At 37.6% G+C, this 24987-nt stretch overlaps 3 protein-coding genes across 3 annotated transcripts; all 3 read right to left on the bottom strand.

Annotated features, from left to right (window-relative positions):
* Positions 1–7885: 7885 nt before the first annotated feature.
* Positions 7886–8708, bottom strand: LOC141646556 (vetispiradiene synthase 3-like). Its single transcript, XM_074454425.1, has 3 exons — positions 8518–8708; positions 8054–8192; positions 7886–7948 (listed from the first exon to the last, which is right to left on the bottom strand). The coding sequence occupies exons 1-3, from the start codon at positions 8706–8708 to the stop codon at positions 7886–7888; spliced, it is 393 nt and encodes a 130-aa protein (XP_074310526.1).
* A 318-nt stretch (positions 8709–9026) lies between these two features.
* Positions 9027–11045, bottom strand: LOC141645852 (3-beta-hydroxylase-like). The gene is made up of 2 exons (XM_074454035.1): positions 10109–11045; positions 9027–9786 (listed from the first exon to the last, which is right to left on the bottom strand). The coding sequence occupies exons 1-2, from the start codon at positions 11027–11029 to the stop codon at positions 9187–9189; spliced, it is 1521 nt and encodes a 506-aa protein (XP_074310136.1). The 5' UTR covers positions 11030–11045; the 3' UTR covers positions 9027–9186.
* A 1843-nt stretch (positions 11046–12888) lies between these two features.
* Positions 12889–24648, bottom strand: LOC141646922 (sesquiterpene synthase 2-like). The gene is made up of 7 exons (XM_074454924.1): positions 24454–24648; positions 23807–24080; positions 23152–23515; positions 21724–21942; positions 20903–21041; positions 19784–20029; positions 12889–13454 (listed from the first exon to the last, which is right to left on the bottom strand). Exons 1-7 carry the CDS (start codon positions 24577–24579, stop codon positions 13164–13166), a joined length of 1659 nt encoding a protein of 552 aa, XP_074311025.1. The 5' UTR covers positions 24580–24648; the 3' UTR covers positions 12889–13163.
* Between the last annotated feature and the right edge of the window lie 339 nt (positions 24649–24987).

The raw sequence follows: 24987 nt of genomic DNA, 5'->3' as shown, positions 1-24987 counted from the left end.
TTTGATTAATAAATTATTTTCGAAATATATTAACGGTCCGAAATTACGGGGCGTTACAACGATGTTCTAATATGCTCTTGTTTATCTGTGTTTCGTCATATTGTGGCTGGGAGAACCTTGAGTTACTCCCCACTGACTGTGGCGTTCATGTTTACATGAATGACAGGTGGTGAAGATGCTTACGTGGGGAAGACGTGTGGGCTAGCGAGAACTAAACCCTTGGGCCTTAGTTGCTAGTTTGGAAACCCCTTATATGTTTATTCGTGGGATATCTGTTCCCCGCTTTCTAGATTTGGGTTTTAATAACCTAAGTTTGTCTATTATTGTATTGGTTTTATTTCATTAGTGGCACCCGCGTGCTAATCTTTAACTAGTATTTTAAAAGTTTTTAAAATCTCATTTTTTCCGCTTTAATTTATTACTTATATTTTTCGCTTTATCGCGGGGTGTCACAGGTTTGTCGGGGATCCAAATGATGGTGATGCCGAGGTTGACATAGAGTTCCCCGACGATTTACTTATTTAACACGTGACTGATCGCATTGCCTCCTTAGTAGATATCACTTATCCTGATCTTCAAAACCGGTTATGGGGCCCAAATTATCTTCAAGAAAGGGCAATTCTTGCACCCACTCACAAAATAGTTGAAGATGTAAATGATTATGTGTTATCTTTTATCCATGAGCAAGAGAGAATTTACTTAAGCTCTGGTGAGGTTAGTAGAGATGATAGAACTATGGGCGAGCCTGACCTTTACTCTCTGAGAATTCTTGAACAGTATTAAATGTTCTGGCCTCCCTAACCATGAATTAAGATTGAAAGTCGGTGCTATGGTTATACTCCTTAGAAATATTGATCAATCGCGTGGGTTGTGCAATGGTACCAGATTAATAGTGACAGATTTAGGGAGACGCGTAATTAGCTGTACAATTTTGACCGGTAGTCATAAAGGCGATAGAGTGCACATTGTCCGCATTACACTCACTCCTTCAGATTCCAGTAAATTTCCAGTGCGGTTCAGTAGAAGAAAATTTCCCATTGCTATTTGTTTTGCCATGATAATAAACAAAAGCCATGGCCAGTCCTTATCTCAAGTGAGCATTTATCTTCCAAGACCGGTCTTCAGTCATGGACAACTTTATGTCGCGATCTCGAGGGTTACAAACAAACAAGGCCTTAAACTATTAATCTGCGACAGTAACAAGCGTACATCGAATATTACAACCAACGTAGTTTACCAAGAAATTTTTGAGTATTTGTAAAGTTCATATTACTTATACATTTGTTGGATAATTTGTATCGTATGATAGTGATTAGCGTAGTAACAATCGTAATAACATATACGTCGAATATTCAATTGTAGATTTTTTAAACTGTCACGAGATTGCAAATTTAATCATGCTCATTTATATGCTTCCGTATCTAATTTTAGCGATTGTTACTACGTTCCGTGCATTTTTGCACGGGTTTAACACTAGTTATTGTTAGAAAGTGCAGTAAGCCCGTAACCCTGGATGTTTTATATCAAATGCAAACAAATGATGGGGCGGAGAATGGAATAGTTCAGAAGGAAAACACGCACACTAATATATCCTCACAATTACACAGACCATAATGAATACTACAAGCCATAGTCTTACCTTTTACTTAAAAAGGGCAAGACGAAAATTATTCATAACATAAATTTAAGCAACCATAACATTTAACAAGAACACGCGAATGATGTAAATAATTCACATAAAACGCGAATTATTTACATTATCGGAGTTTTGAGAACAGCTTCAATTTGAGATTTCATAAAATGGTTCATGGTGTACCCGTCTTCACCTGTTCCATAAACATCATATAACGTCCTACATAAATTTACGACCCGAGTTAATAACGTCATTGGAATCGCAGTTGGTCGAAACATGTCTTCTATTATATCCTTCCATGCATTTTCTAATACCAAGTGTAGTTGTACGTAGGCTTCTTCTTGTGTGACATCAAATTGTTTCATCACTTTCACGTACGTAGCATTCCACTACCAAGCTAAGGCAACGTGACCTATTTTCTTCTCAAACTGTTGAAAAGTAAGGTCATAATTAGCGTCGGAGAAGGATTTGTCAATAGGGCGAAAATCTTCAACAGGCGTGAATGGGTGAGGGCTAATCAATCAATTCATCAAAAGTTCAAAACGTAGTGTTGGAATTTGGATTACACTACTTTGTGTTTGCTTTGAAGAATTGACATGCCCTTGAAAAGTAAATAAAAGAGCCTCAACAATAATTCACTTATCAATTTTTTTGTATAATTCATTTGTAAATCTATATATGTAAAATTGCACATTACGAATATTTCTGTAGAACTATTTTATATATAACTGGTCAAGTTAATACTGTATAACATTTTATATTTATAACTGGTCAAGTTTGTTAGGGTGCAAACCCTTGTCCCACATCGGTAGAATAAAGATGGAAGATCATCTTTATAAGTATCTACTAAATATAATAGTACGAGGCCTTTTGGGAAGGAGCCCAAGAGTAAATCCGTGAGGGCTTGGCCCAAAGCGGACAATATCGTACTATTATGGGTTGTGGACACGGATGCAGCAGAGGCCCAACACGGGATATTTCACGCTTCCGCACAACAAGTGGTATCAGAGCCCAAGGTTCTACTTGGGCTAGACACGGAGATTCATCAGGACCAAGACTTGAAGGTGGACGTACACTATAAGACGTGGAACTTCTATAGCTCGAGGGAGAGCTAATATGTTCGCGTGAAGCGACATGGTCTCACGGCGTTGAGACGGCAGGCCGTCTAAGAGAAGATCGTCAGCAACCCGGCGAGGTGGGCTGAGGCTTAATGGAGGCAACAAAAGCGGTCCATGGTAAGTCCAAAAAGGCGGTCCGGTGTGACGCGCTGAGGCAGTGGATTCGGACCAGTCCAGGGTATATTGGATGCAGAGGAGTTTGGTACGCAAGTGTAGCACAAGCCCCGTGAGACACATGGTGTGTCGTTTAAGGGGAGGTTATCAAGACTTGGTGATGCGGGTGTCTAGGTGATGGGGCTGCATGGTGTGGGGAGTTCTCCATGGAGGTCAAGGTCCGACTCAAGATGATGGTCCTTGGTTTGAGGGGAGGATTGTTAGGGTGCAAACCCTTGTCCCACATCGGTAGAATAAAGATGGAAGATCATCTTTATAAGTATCTACTAAATATAATAGTACGAGGCCTTTTGGGAAGGAGCCCAAGAGTAAATCCGTGAGGGCTTGGCCCAAAGCGGACAATATCGTACTATTATGGGTTGTGGACACAGATGCAGCAGAGGCCCAACACGGGATATTTCACGCTTCCGCACAACAAAGTTAATATTGTCCAAAATACAACCGTTTTAACTATTAGACTAATAACTCTTCATTACAGAGACGATTTAATTATGAAAGACACGTACCTTAGAGCATCCACAATGGTGCCACATCAACTTTTTAAGCCACAGCCATTTCAAGCTACAATTTGCTCTAATGGCTAAACTAATTTATTAGTAGCTTAATTGAACCCACTTAACCCACCCTCTATTTTTCTATTGGTTACATTCTTCTTGTAGGACCATTTGAGCTACTAGCTCTATGGAGCTACTAGCTCAATTTAAGCTAGTTTATGTAGAGTGCTTCAATGGTTAAGCAAGTAGCTTGAAATCTTTTTTATTTACAAGCAAGTCCTTTTAGGTAACCATTGGAGATGCTCTTATGACTACAAATATCATTCAAGATCCTGGCGAGCACACAGGAAGCTTTGACAGCCTTTGATGACTTGTAAACCCATTCAAACGCATCCTTACTTACAATATCCGCCATTCCCAGAAAAACTGAGGTAATAACATAGAAGTAACCGGAGCTTATAATCCCTCTTTTCATATACTCATCAAATGTCGGTACGTAATTTTCATGACACCATTTTGCTTCCAAAATTACTAAAGAGCGCCCCTAAAATACTCATATCGCCCCTAAAATTCATTTCTTTTTCCAAGTTTGCCCTTCTCTCTACTTTAACTCTCTAAAAATTGTTTTTTTCCGGAAAAATTTAAATGAGTGACGGAAATCCTTTTTTTAATTATCTCTTTAATTCGTACAATAATGATAATTCGTACAACAATGATGGATATCAATTTCAAAACGATTGGAATGCGGAACAACATTATCGGTACAACGATCAACAATATAGTTACGGTAACGGTGAAGGTAGTGGTTATGGAGACGGTAGTAACACGGGAAATTACGAGGAAGCTGAAAATACGCAAGACAATGAAAACACGCAAGAGAATGAGGTAAATTTGACGCATTTTTATATTGTTATTACGTAACACGCGTAGGACATTACCCAGGAAAAATGATTTCGTGTGAGATTCACGAAATGGCCCAGGAAAAGTCGTCCAAAAAACACGAAACTGCCCAGACCCATTCGCGTAAAACACACGAAATGGCCCAGGACCATTCGTGTGAAGTACACGAAATGGCCCAGGTTTTTTCGTGTGCTTTACACGAAATGGCCCAGGTTATTTCGTGTATTTCACACGAATGGGCCCAGGCTGTTTCGTGTATTTCACACGAATGGACCATTTTTTTTTTTTTTTTTTTACGTTTTTACGTTTTTTTGTATACGTTTAAATTTTTTTTTTTTTAATTATACGTTTTTGTGTTTCACATGAATGGACTTTTATTTTTTATTTAATTTTTAAAAAAACGGTTAATGGATTTAATTAGGAAAATTATGAAGATCCCGGTGAAGAGAATGTTGATTACGGTGATAATTTTGTATTTAAGCATCCATTTAACACATTTGAAGAAGCATTTGATCGTTGTGATGAAGTTGCATATGGGTTAGGCTTTCATTTGGTAAAGGCTAAGTATCACATGGAAAAGAGTCCTCCGTATAAAATAGTGAAATGTGACCGACACGGACCGTATAATAGCAAGGCTAAGGATCCCTTGAAACCGCAAAGAAAATCGAAGACCAAAAAATTTATGTGTCCATTTTCATTAAGAATGATTAAAAAAGGTGAAGGTGTGTGGGTTGTTGTTCCGAAGTGCGGTGTTCACAATCACAAGTTTGGAAAGTTTCTAGAAGGTCACAGGCGTAGAGCGAAATTTACTGAAGAACAGAAAGAATTGATTAAGCAGTATCGGCAGTCTCACGTGAAACCGGGGATGGTTAGACATGCTTTTACGCTTCGGTATCCTAATCAACCGCCCCCGATTCTGAAACAAATTTATAATGAGAATGCCCGATTGAGTGCGAAGGATAAAGATGGGAGAAATAGGTTGCAATATATGTTGCATTTAGCGAACCGAGCTAACTACATTAGTGAGTCCGTCAAACATCCTGAAACAAAAAAACTTACACATGTTTGGTTTACTCATCCAGAGTCGGTGCAGATGTTTAAAGCGTGGCCAAATGTTATTCTAATCGACTCCACTTACAAGACAAATAAATACGGTCTTATATTGGTTCAATGTGTAGGTGTCACACCTGTTGGAAAAAGTTTTTTGATAGGTTACGCGTTAATTGAGAATGAGGGTAAAGAAGGGTATAAGTGGGTTTTGAGAAGGTTAGAGTCATTGTTGGAACCAGGTGTGAGGCCAACAGTCATAGTTACGGATCACGAGCGTGGTCTACTTGCTGCACTTCCTGATGTATTTCGTACTTCCCATCATTTCTTGTGCTTATTTCACGTATACACTGCAATTGAGGCTAGAGCAACGAACATGGAGAGGAATGGTAATTTTGGGAAAGCGTTAGCACACGGTGCTTGGAAGAAAGTTGTTGAAGCTAAAACATTTGATGAATGTACCATGGAGTGGAATGAGTTGCGGAAAAAATATTGTTGTCATCCTGCACTTATCAGTTATCTTGAGTTGGCTTGGTGGCATAAAATCCATATGTTTGGCAAATGCTTTACTAATTTGGTGCTTCATTTTGGCAACACAACTACGTCTAGAGTTGAGTCCGCTCATGCTCAATTGAAGATGTAGTTAGGATCAGCTGAACTTACTCTTGACAGTATATGGAAACGGGCTGATGTTATGCTTCACGGGCAACATATTGAAATTCGTAAAACGCTGGAAGATTCTATAAGCAAGACAGTTGTTACTAATATGTATTATGGGAATATATTTTCAATGTTGAGTGGAAGAGTTTCGGCGACCGCCATTGAAGCAATGTTAGTGGAATATAATCGTGGGACTGATTTGGGTTATTATTTGGAGGAGAATTGTGGTTGCACATTATGGACGACCCATAAGCTATTGTGTGCTTGTCGGTTACATACAGTTTTCCATGAAGGTAAAAGAATTCATCCTGATGATTTACATGTGTTTTGGTCACGGTTAACCTACACGGATTCCAGTCATCGGCGTTCTCGCTATAATGATGTGATGGAGGACCTTTTCGATAAAGTTCGGGCGGCCCACCATTCGGTCCAAAGAGATGTAATTGAGTCATTGTTCAGTAAGTTGTATCCTGAGGACGAGGTTATTGAGGATCCTGAAATAAAAGATACTTCTCTTTCTGATATTGCTCGAACTCGCCACCTTCATAAAAATCTGTCTCAGAAGGCAGAGAAACTTCTCTCGAACCAAAACTAGTACTACCCATCTTGAAAGTAATTTTTCGGCGAGCTGAAGCATGAAGTTTGTTTCGACGTTCATCACCATCGGCCATCTGCATTAACGAACAATTTAGTTACGTAAAATTACAAATAAAATGCTAATTTAAACGTAATAAAAAAATATTAAACTAATTCAAATCTAATATTACAAATAAACTAATTCAAACGTAAATATAAAAATAAAAAACGTAATATTCGAAGTAAAAAATAGAAAAAATAAAACAAAAGTACACGAATTAAATAAAATTATTTTAAACACCTAATTTACGAGTTAAAATAAGAAAAAAAAAATTAAACGGATTAAACTAATTCAAATCTAATATTACAAATAAACTAATTCAAACGTAAATATAAAAATAAAAAACGTAATATTCGAAGTAAAAAATAGAAAAAAAAAAACAAAAGTAAATTAAATAAAATTATTTCGAACACCTAATTTACGAATTAATATAAGAAAATAAAAAAAAACGGATTAAAAAAAATATTAAACGGTTTAAAAAAAAAAAAAGGTCCATTCGTGTGAAATACACGAAATAGGCCTGGTCCTTTCGTGTGAAATACACGAAAATGGCCGGGTCCATTCGTGTGAAATACACGAAATTAGCCTGGTCCATTCGTGTAAATCACACGAAAATACCCAGGTTTTTTCGTGTATTTCACACGAAATATGCCGAATTGATTCGTGTATTTCACACGAATGGTGCGTCGTTCCCAAATTGTTGCGTTTCCGGATTCAGTTCGTCCTTTTTTTTTTTTTTTTTTTTTTTTTTAACAAATCACAAACAAACAACCTAATTTTGGCTCTAATCATCCAAATCTATACCTAAATCAACCCATACATAAATCTATACTAACCAAACAAATTTAATTGGGTTACAAAACAAAATTAAAAAACATACCTTCTTCTACTTTGGGAGGAATAGAGGACAAATCCGTTTGAATTTTGAAGCGATTTGTTGAACAAAGTTGTTGAAACGATTTTTAAATTTTGAATTTGAAAAAAAAAAGGAGGAAGTTGTTGTTGTTGGGTGTGCTGTGTTCAACGTGAGGATGAGTGGTGTGTTTTTTTTTTTTTTTTTTTTTTTTTTTTTTTTTTTCAAAATTTAATTCTATTTTTGAAGCGGGTTTGAAACGGTTTTTAATAAAATACGAAAGTCGAGAAGAAATAAAATACAAACAAGTTTTTGCTTATTTATTGTTTAAGGGCAAAAAGGTAATTTCTAGGGGCGATATGAGTAAAGTTAGGGGCGATCTTTAGCAAATCCGTTTGCTTCTTGCATGTAGCTCTGACACATCGCTTTCATCTGAACAATTGAGCAAATATAAGTTCCAACTAATTAACCCGACCTGTATCTGACCCAATTGACTTGTATGTTAGGTCTAGCGACAACTGTTAAGTGCATTATTACCTGTAAGCGGACGTAGTCAACTGCCCACGACCTTCCTTCTCTAGCCAAATCATTCCCGAATTCTTCGCACGTGCCTAGAATCACATTGTAGATAAATTTCATGTAATCCGGAAGCTGGTTCACACAACTTTTATCCCACCTCCAAAGCCATCACATAAAAAATGACCATTTTATGGTAAAAGTAATCATTTTGTGTAAACTGCTGAGTAATTTTTATTATTACAAAGTGGTCACTTTTGAACATAAAATAATCATTATTTATCAAAAGTAGTCACTTCAACGGTGACACACAATTACTTCGTTGTCTTCTATGTGCAAAATTGAAAAAATTCTTACGTACTCCGGGAGTACCGTACTCCTTACACTTAAAACTAATCCACCAAATAGAATATAATAATATCCTAGGTGTAAGGAGTACGGTACTCCCGGAGTACACAAGAATTTCTCGCAAAATTGTGACAAACCTTTGGATTGCATCAGTGAAGAGTTGTAGCTCTTGAACGACACCATATGCATCGTAGGTGTCGTCTACGATGGATATCAACTTGAATAACTTGTTGCAAACTATTCTAGCATATGAATACTTCGGTTCAGTGTATACACCTAAAATGTGGAATTTCAGTAGTGAGATGAAATAAATTAGGATCATCTCCATTTCTTAAAAAAAAAAAAAAGAAAGAAAGACTCCATTTCCTATTAACGCTTACGACTTTCAACACGATCTAACGATTCAAGTTTTATATCGAAAAATGAAGGGAAAAGGCAACGAAAACAGAAATGTAATGTAATATTATCTTGTGCGAGGAAACTAGACCCTCTATCTCATTTAGGAAATAGAGAAGATGCAAACTCGGAATAAATTAGGATTATTTCCATTTCCTGAAGAATCTATTTCCTGTCAGCGATCCAAACTCAAATCGAATATTGGAACAAATAAACACACGGATAGATCTATATCATTATCATCAGCTAGTGAATGATCAATGTCCATGTTAATCCTATCATAGAATTTAAAAACGTACAGAAACAAACATACAAGGACAAACTTTATTACAGATAAAGAGTATTTGGTAAACAGTATATTGATGAATTTTTAGAATATTCAAAGCTTAGAGTCTTTTTACTTCGATCACCTAATAATTCGAATATGGAGTTGGAATGGCTATGAACGGATCTCGCCTACGCAATGAGGCGCCAAAACTTTCCGCCATGAAAGAATCAACATTCACCTCATCAGGCAACTTCCAATTGAAGTGACCTACAAGATTCGCTAACGCGAGTTCAGCTTCAACATTAGCGAAAGCAATCCCAGGGCAGCCTCGTCTTCCACCTCCAAACGGAATGAATCCAAAGTCATGCCCCGAATAGTTAAGAAATCTCTCTGGTCTGAATTCCTCTGGCTCTTCCCAATAAGCCGGGTGTCGTTGTAGGGCCCACGCGTTGATGATAACTTGTGTTCCAGCACGAATGTCATAGTTTTGGACTCGTGCATCTTGAGAAGATTCTCTAAATAGTAGAAAGGGAAGTGGAGGATGTAGCCTTAGTGACTCCTTGATTAGAGCCTTTAAGTACATCATGTCCTTCAAATCATCCTCGTTGATTACAGTTTTTCCTCTGAGAAATCCCCTCAATTCTTTTTGCAGCCTTTTCATGACTAACGGGTGCATAAGCAACTCCGACATTGTCCATTCTAGTAACGTTGCAGTTGTCTCTATTCCTGCTGTAATCATATCCTGTGTAGGCCATATCAATTTTAAACTCAAAACTATTGAATAAAATCTTGAATAATGGAAATAGATAACTTGTTGAATAATACACCCCAAAAGTCCAAAACTGAAATAGATAACTTCTCACCGGTACCGAGGGAGTAATAAAAAGGGGCTCAGGGTGGAAGATGATACTCCCTCTGTCCCGGTCATTTGTTGTCCTTTTCCATTTTAGGTGTTTCAGTTAATTGTTATCCTTTCTATTTTAAGAATAGACGCCAAAACCAAAGTACAACAATTGACCAGGAGTCCAAGACGGAGGGAGTAGTACAGTATGAGAAATATTTACCATAAGAAGTGCTTTGACAGTGTCCATATCTATGGATGAATCATTCCTCTGACTTTCAAGCAGAACGTCTACAAGGTACTGAATTTTATCTTCTTGGTTACGACCATCATCATCAAACCCGTTTATATGCTCCTCGACTCTCTTCTGGATCAACGAATCTAACGATCTAGCAACTTTTCTTCCCTTAGATAACACGCCACTAAATTCATCAATCCAACCCAACCAACGTATGAAATCTCCAAAAATAAATGACCCGACTGCCTCGCTTAATTCTTTTAAAAGCGGTCCAAGATATTCTTCACCACAATTTTTTCCAAACAACGCCCTGAAAACCAAATCACTTATTAGTTTCATGAAAGTATTGGACAAATTTAGTGGCGAATTGGGTGTCGATTTTTGGATGCTTTCAACCATGAGCCCAACTTCTTCTTCCCTGATTTTTCGAAAGGAACGAACTTTTTTGTTGCTTAGCATATTCAATACACAGATACTCTTAAGCTTCCTCCAGTGCTCTCCATACTTGCCAAAAGCTATGTCCTTACCATCATAGATGACTAAGGCCGCAATCTTCAAGTATGGCCGGTTTGCAAAGTTAATGTCATGGGTTTTCATGATTTCCTCTGCTCCGTTAGCAGATGAGACGACAAGAATTGGCTTGGTGCCAAGGTGGAGCAACATAAGGTCTCCATATCTCTCCGATAAGGATCGTAAGGAGCGATGTGGGAGTTTGCCGAGTTGGTGAAGGTTGCCTATGATAGGCAACCTTGGCGGCGAGGGCAATTTCGGATTTTTGGTTTTGGTGGTGGTGTTGTATAGGCATTTGTAGAATATGATTATGAAGGTTAGGAGTGAAATGATGAGAGCTAGATGAAGAAAAGGGAGTTTCCCTAAACTTTGTACTACTTTTGTCACGTTATCCATTTTTCTAATTTGCTTCTTATAAGTTATAATCACTTGCCCAATTGCACTACTGCTACTTATAGAAGCATACTTAGTCGGGTTGGTTTTGGTCGGTTTATTTCAGAGTCGGATTTTATTTGCTTTAATATAATTTCACTTGAATTGGTTATATGATGGGTTTGCGTCGGGTTAACGAGTCTTCAAATTGTTTTTCATGTGGAGTATGGTCTACTTCAAATTTCTAGGTTAATTATTCACTCATTTTATTGAGACATTTCAATCTACCCAAAGTAATTATTCCATGTTATTGGGCGCAAGTTGTAGCCGTCTTGGTAGTGAAGCCCAATAAGCAATAGTCATAATAGTCATTTAGATTTAACAGCTCACTCTAGTTGAGATAGTAATTGACTTAAGATTTTTGGGGTCCTTAATGTTATTTGGAGCCCCCCGTCGACAGGTATACCTAGACCTGTCAAAATCTGACCCAACTTGCAAACCCGACACGCCTGGCCATTTTTAGGGTCAAAGACCCGTAAATCTTGACCGTGATCCAAAATGATCCGTTATTTTAGGGTCGAAACCCTTCCGACCCGTTGGATCAAAAGAGAAATTAAGAATATTTTTAAAATATTACTCCCTCCACACACTCATTTTCAAAATGGGGTGAAAATGAGTGTGTGTGGAGGGACTAATATTTTTATATTATATTCAAATAATAAATATTATTTTAATATTTTTAATAAAAAATTAATTTAAAATTGAATTTTACATAACTTTTATATCATTAAATAATAAAATAATTATTAAAATAATGAATATAATAATATTATTAATATTTAAAAATAATTTAATTTCAAAAAGTACATTTTTTCGATTGAAAAATGATAAATGTAGGCGAATAAAAGACGTCATAAACTTTTCTCGGACACGTATTCTGGCCCTAACCTGACCCGTATTCCTGGTAAATCCAAACCAAACTAATAATTTCATTTTCTTAGTAAACCAAAATGTTCCAACTAATTGATATTTTAATAAGCTACACAATAAGATATCAAACTCTCACTCACAAATATAAATTGTTCAATTTTAAGGTATTAATTAACTTGTATTATTATACAATTAACTAATTTATCTATTAAGAGAATTGGCCTATAGGTGTGACCTTAAGGAATCAACTGACCACCACCGTCAAACGACGGTAATGTCAAACTCTAGTTAGCCAATCATTACTCATTATTGCTGATCAGTTGACTACATAAATGAATCATCACTTACGTATTCTTATTATGAGATTTAATCATGTGATCGCACCATTGTTAAGGACACTTACTCCAACAGCAGGTTGAGTATAGGTTTTGCGTGTTGACATGATCGGGATTCGGGATGCACTACGGACTTTGGAGTCGAGTACTTAGCCACTAGGTGGTTGATATAGTCATAGACGAGTTGTATTTCATTTATCATTTGTTTACGTTTATGGTTTGTAATCACTAAACTTATTTATTTATAATAAATATTTCTTGATTGTATCTCCGATTTACCGCCTCGGGAAACCGAGATGGGAACATCTCCCAATTACCTTGGCCGGGTAAGATAGAGGGGGTGTTACAAAATGTCACCAGTGCCATTTGCTAAGCTACAACAAGTAGTTTATCACATGGAAATGGTATTGGTGACATTTGACGATAAGGTGGTGACATTTGGCCCATTTTGCTTAAAGTGAGTGGTTATTTGGCCCATCCATAGCTATATATAGACGGATATCCTTTATCTATAGTGAGACGCTTTGCACTTTATTTCTTTACATCTATAAAAAGAGAAACATAAATAGGAATGGATAATTAACCTATAACTCAAATCTCAAGGACAATATTGCTCAAAGGACAAATATGAAATTTTAATGTGGGACAATATCTCGTTATAATTACATGCTAGAAACTACAATAGATACGAGAAAAACGTTCTCAGTGCCTCAGTGGTGTATTGGTGTAATTATAAGGTGTACTCCCTTATATTATTTTTAAGTACTGTAACTTATTATAGGTAGTGAATTATTTTGAATATAGTAAGTACAAAGTACGAAATATTATTTATGTTACACCAATTCTTATTTATAACTGTCTTAATTTAAACAATCTTAAACAAACCCAATTGGTTATGTTATCGGAGATTTGAGAACCGCTTCAACTTGACCCTGCATTAATTGGTTCATGGTGTATCCATCTTCACCCGTCGCATAAAAATCATATAATGCCCTACACTGATTTAGTACTCGAGTTAGTAACTCCATTGGAACAGCAGTTGGTCGAAATATTTCTTCTTTCAAATCCATCCATGCATTTTCAACTATCAAGAATAGTTTTTCATAAGCTTCTTTTTGTGTCACACCAAATTGTTTCATGTAGCATTCCACCGCGGATGCCACATGGCCTCTATCCTGTTCAACCTGTAATATTACACCAAAAGAGAACTGTTAATTAACGTCACAAACTCCTAATAATGGCGTCTATTCTGTACTCATAATTTGTTTACCTTTATTAAAATAAATCTCTTATAAAAAATATATAAAAAGTAAATAAATGACTGAAACAAAGGAAATATTTTTTTATATATAACAAAAATGTTAAAACAAAAATAAATAAACAATTTGAAAATAAATTAAATAAATTAACATTGTGTGTGTTGTATATCTCCCTCTCCCCTAGGGGTGTTAACGAGCAGAGCCAAGCTTAAACTTGGTCTTGCTCGGCTTGTGCTCAAGAACCAAAACTCGAGCTCGAGCCGATCTCGAGCTTATCCGAGCTTGAAAAAAATGTGCTCGTTATAAAGGTTGCGAGCTTTAACGCGAGCTCGAGACAAACTCGAGCCTATATAAAACTGTATATTTTTTTAATTTTTTCTTTCGATATTTTCAATAACAAAACTCGAAATTAATATGTAAAAATATTTGGCAAATCAGCGAGACACTTGAAATGTGTTATACAAAAATATAATCATGATGAAATATTTTTATAAAATATGAGCAATATATACTCGCGAGCTTTTCGAGTCGAGCCAACCTTTGCTGGGTGTGACGATCCGCACACTTGAACCCTTAGATTTATTTATGCTTATGTATTTTCATTTCCCTTGTACATTTGTAGTAAGTATTTTCTTAGTAGTTTTAGAATAGGTTTCCATAAGTAGGTATATCGCTATTCTGAACTAAACTTGTAAATTCAATGTATCCTGCTACCAGGACCAAACTATCAAATTTCCCTCTTTGAGAGGTGCTAGTCAATGAAAAACCGCTTCTCATCCAAAAGCTTGTTGTTGCTTGTTGCTTGCTTTCAATAATCGTATTGCTTACTTTTATTGCTTTCGTGTGTCGGACTTGATAATCGTGACTAGGATTCCCGACACACACCGACCCGAGACCCGAGTATCGTGCTAGTGGGCGATCCCTCACTAGTACGAAGAGCCTTGTCGCTTGCATCTTGCCTAGAGAAGGGGCAAAGGTGCGCGCCACGGTCCGGCAAAAGTAGCGGACCGTGACATTTGGTATCAGAGCCCGGTCTTCGGACGGGCGTCTGCAAGCCGCATTTGTTTATCGAGATCGAGAAAATGGGCGAAACAATCGAGGACCGAGTGGATGCCTTAGAGGACGCAATCGACGTCAAGCTTCCCAAACTCGAGGACATCGTGATGCGGATGGCCGCGAGCCTCGAGGAGTTGCAAAAGACGGTTTGTGACCTTGAGACGAAGGTAGACGGGATGGACATTCGCATCCAAGCGATCAGTGGTGCGATCCCCGACGATCGGGAGGAAGAGATCAATCATCTGCACCGAAAGGTCGAGATGTTAGAGAACACTTGTGCCACGCTCGTGAAAGCGGTAGGCAATGACGGGAAATCTATGGGGAGCCATAAGGTGAAGGCACCCCCACCTCGTGCCTACTATGGGGCGAGGGATTCGAAAGCGGTGGATAACTTTATCTTCGATATGGAGCAATACTTCCGAGTAAGTGGGCTCGACGAAGACGCGGAAGTTGTCACGGCAAGCATGTATCTAGTCGACGATGCCAAGATGTGGTGGAGGGCTAGGTACAAGGAAATTGATGCGGGCACGATTACGGTGACATCGTGGGCCGACTTCAAGAGGATCTTGAAGGATCACTTCTACCCCGAGAACACGGAGTTTGTTGCTCGGAAGAAGTTGAAGGAAATCAAGCACACCAAATCAATCCGGGAATATGTGAGGGAATTCTCAGCGTGCATGCTCGAGATTAGCGAAATGTCCGAGACGGATAGGACATTCGAGTTCATTGACGGGTTGAAGAGGTGGGCACAACAAGAGGTCATGAGGCAGAATCCCAAAACGCTGTCTTCGGCCATATCGGCTGCGGAGCGCCTACTCGACTTTCACGGAGAGCGAGAGGCACCAAGAGTGGTGGCACCAACGGGGAATACTGGTGCGTCACAGAGTGGGTACAATGGACAAAGGCCACAAAACAGCGCCATTTCAGTTGGGAACAGTCGGTTCCGCTCACAAGGAAGTCAAGCCCAATCGGCGAGCACTACGAACTCGCCCTCAAGCTCGTCTTCGAAGGGGGGAAACTCTACTGCTTCCACAACGAAGAGACCGTTCGCGTGTTTTGTGTGCAAGGGTCCTCACAAGATGGCCGATTGTCCGAACCAAGCGGAGTTCAATGCCATGTTCAAGAAGATGCCGAAAGGGGCTCAAGAGCGTCTTGATGGGGCGTTGGCCGACTATCACCAAGAGTGTAACGAAGACTCGAGTGATGGTGAAGACCAACCACGGATGGGCTCACTTCAGAGGATCAGCGCGATGGGGAAGTACGAAGCTTCCTCCGCCAAGAAATCAGACGGGCTCATGTACGTGGACATGATGGTGAATGGGAAGCACGCACGAGCTTTGATCGACTCGGGTGCCTCCCACAACTTTGTTACGAAAGAAGAAGCTGATCGGTTGGGGCTTGTTTTGCGGGATGCTAACAGCTGCCTGAAGCCGGTCAATGGGAAAATGAGACGCGTCCAAGGAGTGGCTAAGAAGGTCGCGGTCCAAGTGGGTGAGTGGGCAGGGGAGCTCGACTTCACCACCGTTCACCGGATGACTTCAAGTTAGTACTCGGGATGCGCTTCTTTCGAGAAAGCATTGGTGGTATTGAAACCGAGTGACGGATCGATGCTACTAATGGGGTCTATCGTAGTGAAGACGGTAGACAGCGACGAAGACAAGGGGCAGCATCGAATTTCGGCTATGAGGGTGATACCGACGCCGAAACAAGGGATGCGACCTTGGAGAATGCCTAAAGGTTCGGTAGAGCCGAGGGCGGACAAGACCCAGGCTAACTACGATGCTAAGTGGCCTGGGGGACGAAAGAAGAGTCTACCCCCTCACCGAGGAGTAGACAATGAGGGCCGAGATGCCCAAAGAAGTAGGCCTCGTACCATCGGGGGCCGCGTCGATGTGTTGAGTCGACGTCTGGTTTACGGTCGGTCGACCCAAGAGAGAAGGCCTCGTACCATCGGGGGCCGCGCCGAAATGCTGATTCGGCGTCTGGAGATCTCACATTCCCTTGAATGCGGTCTTTGAAGTGAGGAGAGAAAAAGTGAAAGTCCGTTGGAGCCGCATTGAGGAGAAAGCCCGAGAGAGCACTTTTCAAGCAGCGGCAAAGTGGGCGTTCCCGAGAGACAAGGAGCCCGTGGTGGACTTGGAGAACATGATGTTCGGCAGCTTCTATGTCAAGGAACTCCAGCCTATCCTTGAAGGGACGAAGAGGCCAGTCATTGTTTGGGACGAAGCGCACATTCAAGCCGAGTGGAACAAGCCAATCCCCAACACTGCATGGACGGTCAGAGCTCACCGAGGATGTCTCACTGAAGCACCATTCAAGATTTTTTGTGTTGCCGAGGGCGGCAACAGATTAGGTGGGGGAGAGTGTGACGATCCGCACACTTGAACCCTTAGATTTATTTATGCTTATGTATTTTCATTTCCCTTGTACATTTGTAGTAAGTATTTTCTTAGTAGTTTTAGAATAGGTTTCCATAAGTAGGTATATCGCTATTCTGAACTAAACTTGTAAATTCAATGTATCCTGCTACCAGGACCAAACTATCAAATTTCCCTCTTTGAGAGGTGCTAGTCAATGAAAAACCGCTTCTCATCCAAAAGCTTGTTGTTGCTTGTTGCTTGCTTTCAATAATCGTATTGCTTACTTTTATTGCTTTCGTGTGTCGGACTTGATAATCGTGACTAGGATTCCCGACACACACCGACCCGAGACCCGAGTAACGTGCTAGTGGGCGATCCCTCACTAGTACGAAGAGCCTTGTCGCTTGCATCTTGCCTAGAGAAGGGGCAAAGGTGCGCGCCACGGTCCGGCAAAAGTAGCGGACCGTGACACTGGGCTTGACTCGTTATGCTCTCAAGCCAAACCCGAGCCCGAGTCGAGCTCGTACTAGCCGAGCTTTGACCGAGCCGATCACGAGTAGCTCGCGAACTGTCTCGTCTCATTAACACCCCTACTCCCCCATTCATTTGTTTAACTTCCTTTATTTGTTTTAACTTCTTTTCTCTTTGGGTATTTTGATCAGCTGTGTTATTCGCCGTACAAATTAATCCCCGCCTAATCTATTGATAATAATGCAAGATAAGTAAATAGTTAGGACGAAAATAGTCATTTGGATGTGCTTCGAAGTTTGAATCTTTCCGCCTTTCCGGAGTGAGGAAGGTGGAGACTTTATAGCGTCAAGAATGTTTCACTTATCCTATAATAGAGTATATTTTTGTACGTACTCTAATTCATGAGCATATAAGATAATATAAAGATCACCATAAAACTAAATGTTACTTTTTTTGTCCCGATCATTTATTTATCTATTCTATTTTAGAGTGTCTCAGTTAATTTTTTACTTGTTTATTTTAGGAATGCCTCTAAAGAGGGCGGAATTAGGCTATTTTTACTAGGGCTATAACCCTAGTTGAATGATAAATAAAATTCAGTGCACAAATATTGTATACCCAAATTTTAGCATAGATGGTAGCTTTGTTGGTCACCTACCAAGAAGGCTGGGGATCAACTCCTATTGAAGACAAGTTTTGTTTGATTTTTATTCAAATACCAACCTATTTCTATCTGTCAAGGTAGTGAATCCAAAAAAATTATTTCCGAGGTTCCATAAAATTAACGGAAAATTAATAAGGCAATTTTTACGTAAAAAGTATACATTTTATTTTATTTAGCCTAAAAATTGGACAAAATACACGCAAAAACTCACTTTGCAAGTGTCCGAAAACTCATACATGGATATGCACGGTCTGAATTTTTTTTAACCAATACGTTTCAATAGTCTATAAATTTAGTCCTAGATAGATTTCATTCCCGGCTCCGCCCCTGCCTCTGAATGGCAATTTGATCCTTTATGCTCAATTTAGTCTGTTTGCCATCTAATGATTGACCTCTTCTCTTTTATGGGTCTTTGTACCAAAATCAAAAGTAGAAAAATGTAAAGGACGGACGTATTAATATAATTGCGTAATTGCTAAATCCCGCACACAATTTTACTTAATCCTACACAATTTGCCACTTTTGTCCACCACCGGTTAATGTTTTATACAACTAGTTGTATATACAACTTATTCAATGTAGTTGAGTTTTGTTATAAAGTTATCGAGCTCTACTGACAAAATTATCGAGTTATGATACAAAGTTATTGAGCTTCACAGAATAATTATTAAGCTCAATAACTTCGTAAAATAACTCAATAACTTGTAAAATAGCTCAACAACTTTATATAAGAGCTCAATAACTTTAAAGCGGTTATACAATGCTACTATACAACTGGTTGTAGAATAGTATTTATGGTCCACCACCACCCTCATCAAGAACAAAAAAAATAGAAAAAATTCTCACCTTCCCTCTCTCCCAAAAACTAATCAATTTGTTAATAATTTGACAATTATGATCGTAATTCGTACATATATTCTTTGTTTTATCAACAATTTTAATAGTAATCGTCTTAATTATAACCGACTAGATGAATGTTTTTTTTTTTTTTTTAAAAAAAAGGGGGAATTTTTAATAAATAGGGTTTGAAAATTAGATTCACCCCGGTAGATAGAACAGATCAACGGATAGAGTTCTCAAAATCATTTCTTCCTTTTAATGTGCGTGAATTCAGATGGGGTTGTCTTCAAGGATTATGATTAGCAGTAGTTTTACTAGAGATCCAACGCCTATTGCTAGAAATTTACCCACCAAATTTGAGAAATGCATCAGTCATCGCTCGACCCAACCCCTTTCGCTTCTCCCTTTCTCAACACCCACAAACGCTGACGATTCTCCGTCACCGACGATCCAAACTGGTTCCAACTGGGCGTCATCGGTCAGTTTTGGGGTAGGAGCACCACATCTATCCTGTTTTTTCTTTTGGGATTTCTTGGATTTTTGATTAATAATTTGTCTCTCTTTAATTTGTGGGTGAGAAATGAGAGGGATAAAAATGGAAAAAGGCGGAAAAAAGTGCGGGATTGAGTAAAATATTGTGCGGGATGTCGGGATTTAGCAACTCCCTATAATTGTGGCAATGAGTAGTTACATTACGTTATTGGTGAACCTCGTTAGGGTTAAAGTAATAAATAAACTTTTTGCTGTATTTATTTGTTTAACTTTTTTATTATTTAATTAGGAGAGTATTTTAATAAGCAGTAAACACATAATTAGGACGTAGGCACTACGAAAAACCGATTTCTTGGGCAGAAGCCACATACCTTGTGGCTACTAATATCATTCAAGATCCTAGCCATCACACAGGCAGCTAGTATTGCCTTGGATGGTTGGTTAATCCATTCGAAGGCATCCTTCCTTATATCCGTTATTCCAACAGAAACGACCGTTGGCATATATTTGTAGCTGGAGCTTCCAATAGCATTTTTCATATACTCATCATATGTTGGTACATAGTTTTTATGACACCATTTTGCTTCTTGCATGTAACTCCTACACACAGCTTTCATCTGTACAATTGACCCAATATAAGTAATACTGTAGAAGTTCTCAGTTCTATATATATATATTTTTTTTCTGGATTTTTTTATATGGTATCCTTACATTTCTTCGAATTCTATGTGTCATCCCTCGTTTTTCAAAAATATCAGTGGTATTCTTAAACTTAATGAAAACATCTTAAAATACCCAAAATACTCTAATCCGCGTCTTTTAAATGTTTAGTTTATGCAATTTTTGTTCGATTTTTTGGCAATAATTTGTCATACCATTAAAATAAATATCATTTATTCAATTATAAAAATTATATATATTTCGTTTATTCAGTTAAATGTTCTCGTTCTATATCCACTTAATAGTTTATGTTCATACTCTATTCTGTTTCTAAGTAGTCATGTAAGTTACGAACAAATTGCAATACAATACAAAACTAAGTACCCTAATTACATAATTTGAAAAAAAAAAAAAACTATTGGCAATCTGAAAAAATAAAAGGAAATATGCATAATTTGAAAATATATACAAAAGAAGTGTCTTAGTTGAACTCAACAAGAAGTCATTCATATTTTTGGAGGTTCAAGATGACAAGTATATATCATTATAGACGAAGATAGAATAAAAGAAAAAGAAGGTTAGAAAAAAAAAAGTAAATAGGTATGAGAGAGAAGGAAATAGAAGGTGAGATAAAAGAAAGAAATAAGGGTAAAGGGCATTTTCGTCATAAATTAAGGATTTTAGACGAAAAATTTGAAATTTGATGAAATATACCATTTTTTTAGATCGGAATCAGACTAAGGGGGCAAAATTTGATCAGAAGTATGTTATAAAAGTGTAAATTTAGAAAAATTAATTTTATAAGCGTGTAAAGATTAATTAACCCTTACTTGTAGGCAGAAATAATCGGCTGCATAAGACCTTCCTTCACTTGCCAAATCTCTTCTGATTTCTTCGCACGTATCAAGAATCACATTGTAGATAAATTTCATGTAGTCTGGAAGTTGACTAACACAACTTTTATCCCACCTACATACAAAACCAATAAACGATAAACCCTCGACTCCTCGAGTATATCAAATCAATATCAGGTTTGCCAGTTGCCACTGTTTCTATTAAGGGACGGGCTCAAAGCCTAGCAGATGGAATAGTCTCGGTCCATAAACTTTGTTAGAGTTTATTCCCTCTATTCTAAACAAAAGCATTCTCTAATCACAAATTCTCATTGAAGACATGACATATCCGTCACAAACTGAAGACGGATACCATTTTACCTCACAAAAATCCCCACTTTTTCTCTCTCTGCAACACTATTCATGTGGTCCCCTTTCTCCACTAACTCATTTTGTTACCATTTTATCTCACAAAATATCCGTCACAAATGGTAACCCGTCACAAGGGAGACCAATTGTTCTCTAATAGACAACTATCCATGACAACTGACAAGTATGTAGGAGGACAAGGCATGGACTCCAGTCGTAAATATTATATCTTTGTTATTATTCTGATTCTTATCTTTGTTATGTTATTGTGTGCATGGTTTCTATCAAAAATTCCTATGGACTTGAATCAAATCCTGAGAAGTTTATCCAAGTTTTAAGTACTGACTGAATAGCCTCGCTCCATTTTTAACGTACAAAAAAACGCATTATTTAGTTTGTTTTGTACACGCAAGCTTGTACAAATCACCAATAAGCTCGATTAGACAAACCTTTCTATTGCATCGGTGAAGAGTTGTAGCTCCGGAATAACTCCATATGCATCGTAGGTATCATCTACGATGGATATGAACTTGAATAGCTTGTTGCTGATTATTCTAGCATACGAATACTTTGGTTCAGCGTATACACCTATCATCCAAGCATTTGCCTCCATTAATCTGTCCCTCGCATAGGGAAGTTTTCGGGTGAAGTCCAAGCTTTTCGACCACCTGGTCGGAGTAAAAGTTAGGCTGAAACAGGTTAAATTATTCTCCTTTCGTCCCAAGCATTTATTTTGGCACAAAAAAAACCACAGAAATAAGAAAAATAATGATAAATAAAAGGGTTCTCTTACCTATCCACTTGCTCACATCAGATGTCCACTTGCCTACTAGTATAAAACTTACCAAAAATAAAAATAGATAACAATTGATTGATACACCCAACACGAAAATAGATAATAATTGACCGAAACCAAAAGAGTACCTACTAATAAAATAGAATATGCAAATATTCTTTTAAGATATACTAGTGTAGACAGCGGCGGATTGGGGGGAGGGGGGGGGGGGGAAGTGAGGGCACGTGCCCTCACGTGACAAAAAAAAAAAAAAAAAAAAAAAAAACTGAAAATCTATGTTTACATATTTAGAGCGCCTATTTTTAGCATGATAATGCTCTTGGTCTGGTGGTAAGAGGCTTATAAACTTCCCTGATGGTCTCGTGTTCGAATCTCACTATGGTTAGGTTTGGCTAATTTTTTTTGTATGTTCAAAGTTAGACGATGAAAAAATTTTAATGTATAAAAGTTGTCCGCAATTTTTTTTTTGGGTGTGCCCCCCCTTTAGTCAAATCCTGCATCCGTCACTGAGTGTAGACCTCGTGCATTAAATGCACGGTATTTAATTTTTTTTTAATTAATTACTTATATAATAATGGCACGTTATTAATTGTTCATATTTCTCGTCGTTGTAATTTGCTTTGAGAAAAAAAAAAGTTATAACTGACCATTAATGAAGGGAATTGAATAATGTGCTAAATTATATTTAAAACAAAATAGTTTTTTAGACCATAAAGCTACTGATTTCAATTTTTAAATTCTCCTATTTGTTTTATTTATTTTATCATGAAAGCAATAATACCGATTTAGTATCTTGTTTTATACTAGTATGAGTCAAGTTATTCTCAAATAATAACGACAAATGCTTTAGCAATTATGTTTTATATAAATTTTATTTTATTTATATTTTAATCAAGAGATTATAGATTAGAATTTAGTGAAAATAATATAATTTAATAAAAAGATGTTTTTTAAAGGAAAAATTGTGAGCCTCCTATTCTTTTAGTAGATAGGGAATTTTGTATATCTTTTCCAATCGCTTTTTTATATCGTGTAGTATTTGAAAGATGTATTTCAGATTTGAAAATAAGGCGAGGTATACCTTATAATTTCCTGCAATTCTTTGTTATGCAATGACTGAAGAAGGTTGAAATCTAATTTGGCTAATTTGAGCAAATTATCATCAGGTGACAAGCCGGATTCATAGACCGAGATTTGGTACTTAGATTCAAGTCTTGGGGAGCGCTTGAACAAGGGCAAATCCAACGCACGGGTTACTTGATGTGCCATAGAACAGTTGGGGTCGCTAGCAAATTGTGCCAGTCGCGCACGAGTGTACGCAACTGCCTCATCCAGCACGCACTCTCCGTGCACTCTAAGATGTGAGGCTTCATAGAGGCTCAACATTGCCTCCACATCATTCTCCTCGAAGCTTTCTTCATCATTTTTCAAGTTTTTGAACACTTCTGTTTTGTCAATTAATATAAAAGGCAAATAAATAATTGAGACATAAAGAATAGATATTTAAATAAACTTATTAAATATTGAATAAATATCAGTATACCAACTATTTTATAAAACTGTATGGAGCAGTGGTGGATTTAGGGGAGTTAGCAGTGGCGCTCGCCCCCGGGTGAGATGGAAAAATTGAAAGTTTTGGTTAAAATTTCTGAATTTTTTTCAAGTTTACGTTCTGCTATTACTTGTTCGCTCCCGCTGAAAACATGTCTAAATGTCAGATCACAATTGCAACGTACCACAGGACACAAAGAAGCCATGTTGGCGCAAGATGCGAAATCGTAGGGACACATAATGAAGGTCATTCTTAAAACACTCTTCATTAAAATGCATGTTATGAAAATTAAGCAAGATGGATTCAATTTCATCATCAAAGTGGTATGCAACTCCAAGTCGCTGAATAGTATCAATATACACGAGTCTCTCCTTTGGATCCTTATCTTCCGCCATAAGCTTCTTCCGCACTAGCTCTTTCAGCTCGTCGATTTCCTGCTTTATTTGCCTTTCGGCCACCTCCATATACAAATGAACACAAGTTACACAACTGTGAGTCTGCGAATTTAAGTGGCAATATATATAGTCGCAGAGGAATGGTAAGTCTTTTTCTTTTAATTACAGTAGTTTATCGTTGTAAAAAAAAAATGAACATATTTTTTTTTATCTCTTTTAGTATATCTTTCCATTTCTTTAAATTTTTTTCCTTGTAATCAACGTTAAAAAATATCAGAAAAAGATAACACATATATTATTTTTCCAAAAATGAAAAAAATGATGTATAAATAAAGAAAATTATGATCAAAGTACGGTGATTTTAGATGCCATGCAAAGCCGACATAACATACCTAAAAACAAACAAAGAACTTAATTTTAAAAGCGAGATAATAACCTCGTTAAGGGGAGTGAAGTCCATGACGTGGTTCTCCCATAGATCCGGTTGAAAATTGGCTAGAGGTCGGGGACACTCTCCCTCATCGGCATTGTGGTTGTTCACATTAAATGAAAGGTTTTCCATTTTGATAATATCTAAAGTTTTGAAAGCTAATTATTAGTTGCTTAAAGTTTTGGTACGTGATAATGTTGAAGTATGTATAACATTTGTGCTATTTCGTCTTGCTTCGGCAACAATTTATAGCAATAGAATTCAGGCCAGTGCTCTTCTTAATTGGCACAAATAAGTTGTTGGTATAGGGGTGACTAAGAGTAGTGCTTAATAAGTGGCGCAAATAAGTTGTTAGGAGGGACAAAAATTAAGCTTCTCATTATAGAGAGGAGATATCCATCTATGGTTATAGACGAGCCAAATATTCACTCACTTTAAGCATAAGATAAGCAACAAGTTATATGGTGGGATCCAAAAATATCATCACTTTAAGCATATTTGACCCGTCTTTTACTTTAGACGGATATATCAGTCTATAGT

This window comes from Silene latifolia, chromosome 3 (genome assembly GCF_048544455.1).
Source record: "Silene latifolia isolate original U9 population chromosome 3, ASM4854445v1, whole genome shotgun sequence".
Taxonomy (NCBI): domain Eukaryota; kingdom Viridiplantae; phylum Streptophyta; class Magnoliopsida; order Caryophyllales; family Caryophyllaceae; genus Silene; species Silene latifolia.
The sequence above is the reverse complement of the archived record's forward strand: the minus strand, read 5'-3'. Positions and strand labels throughout refer to the sequence as shown.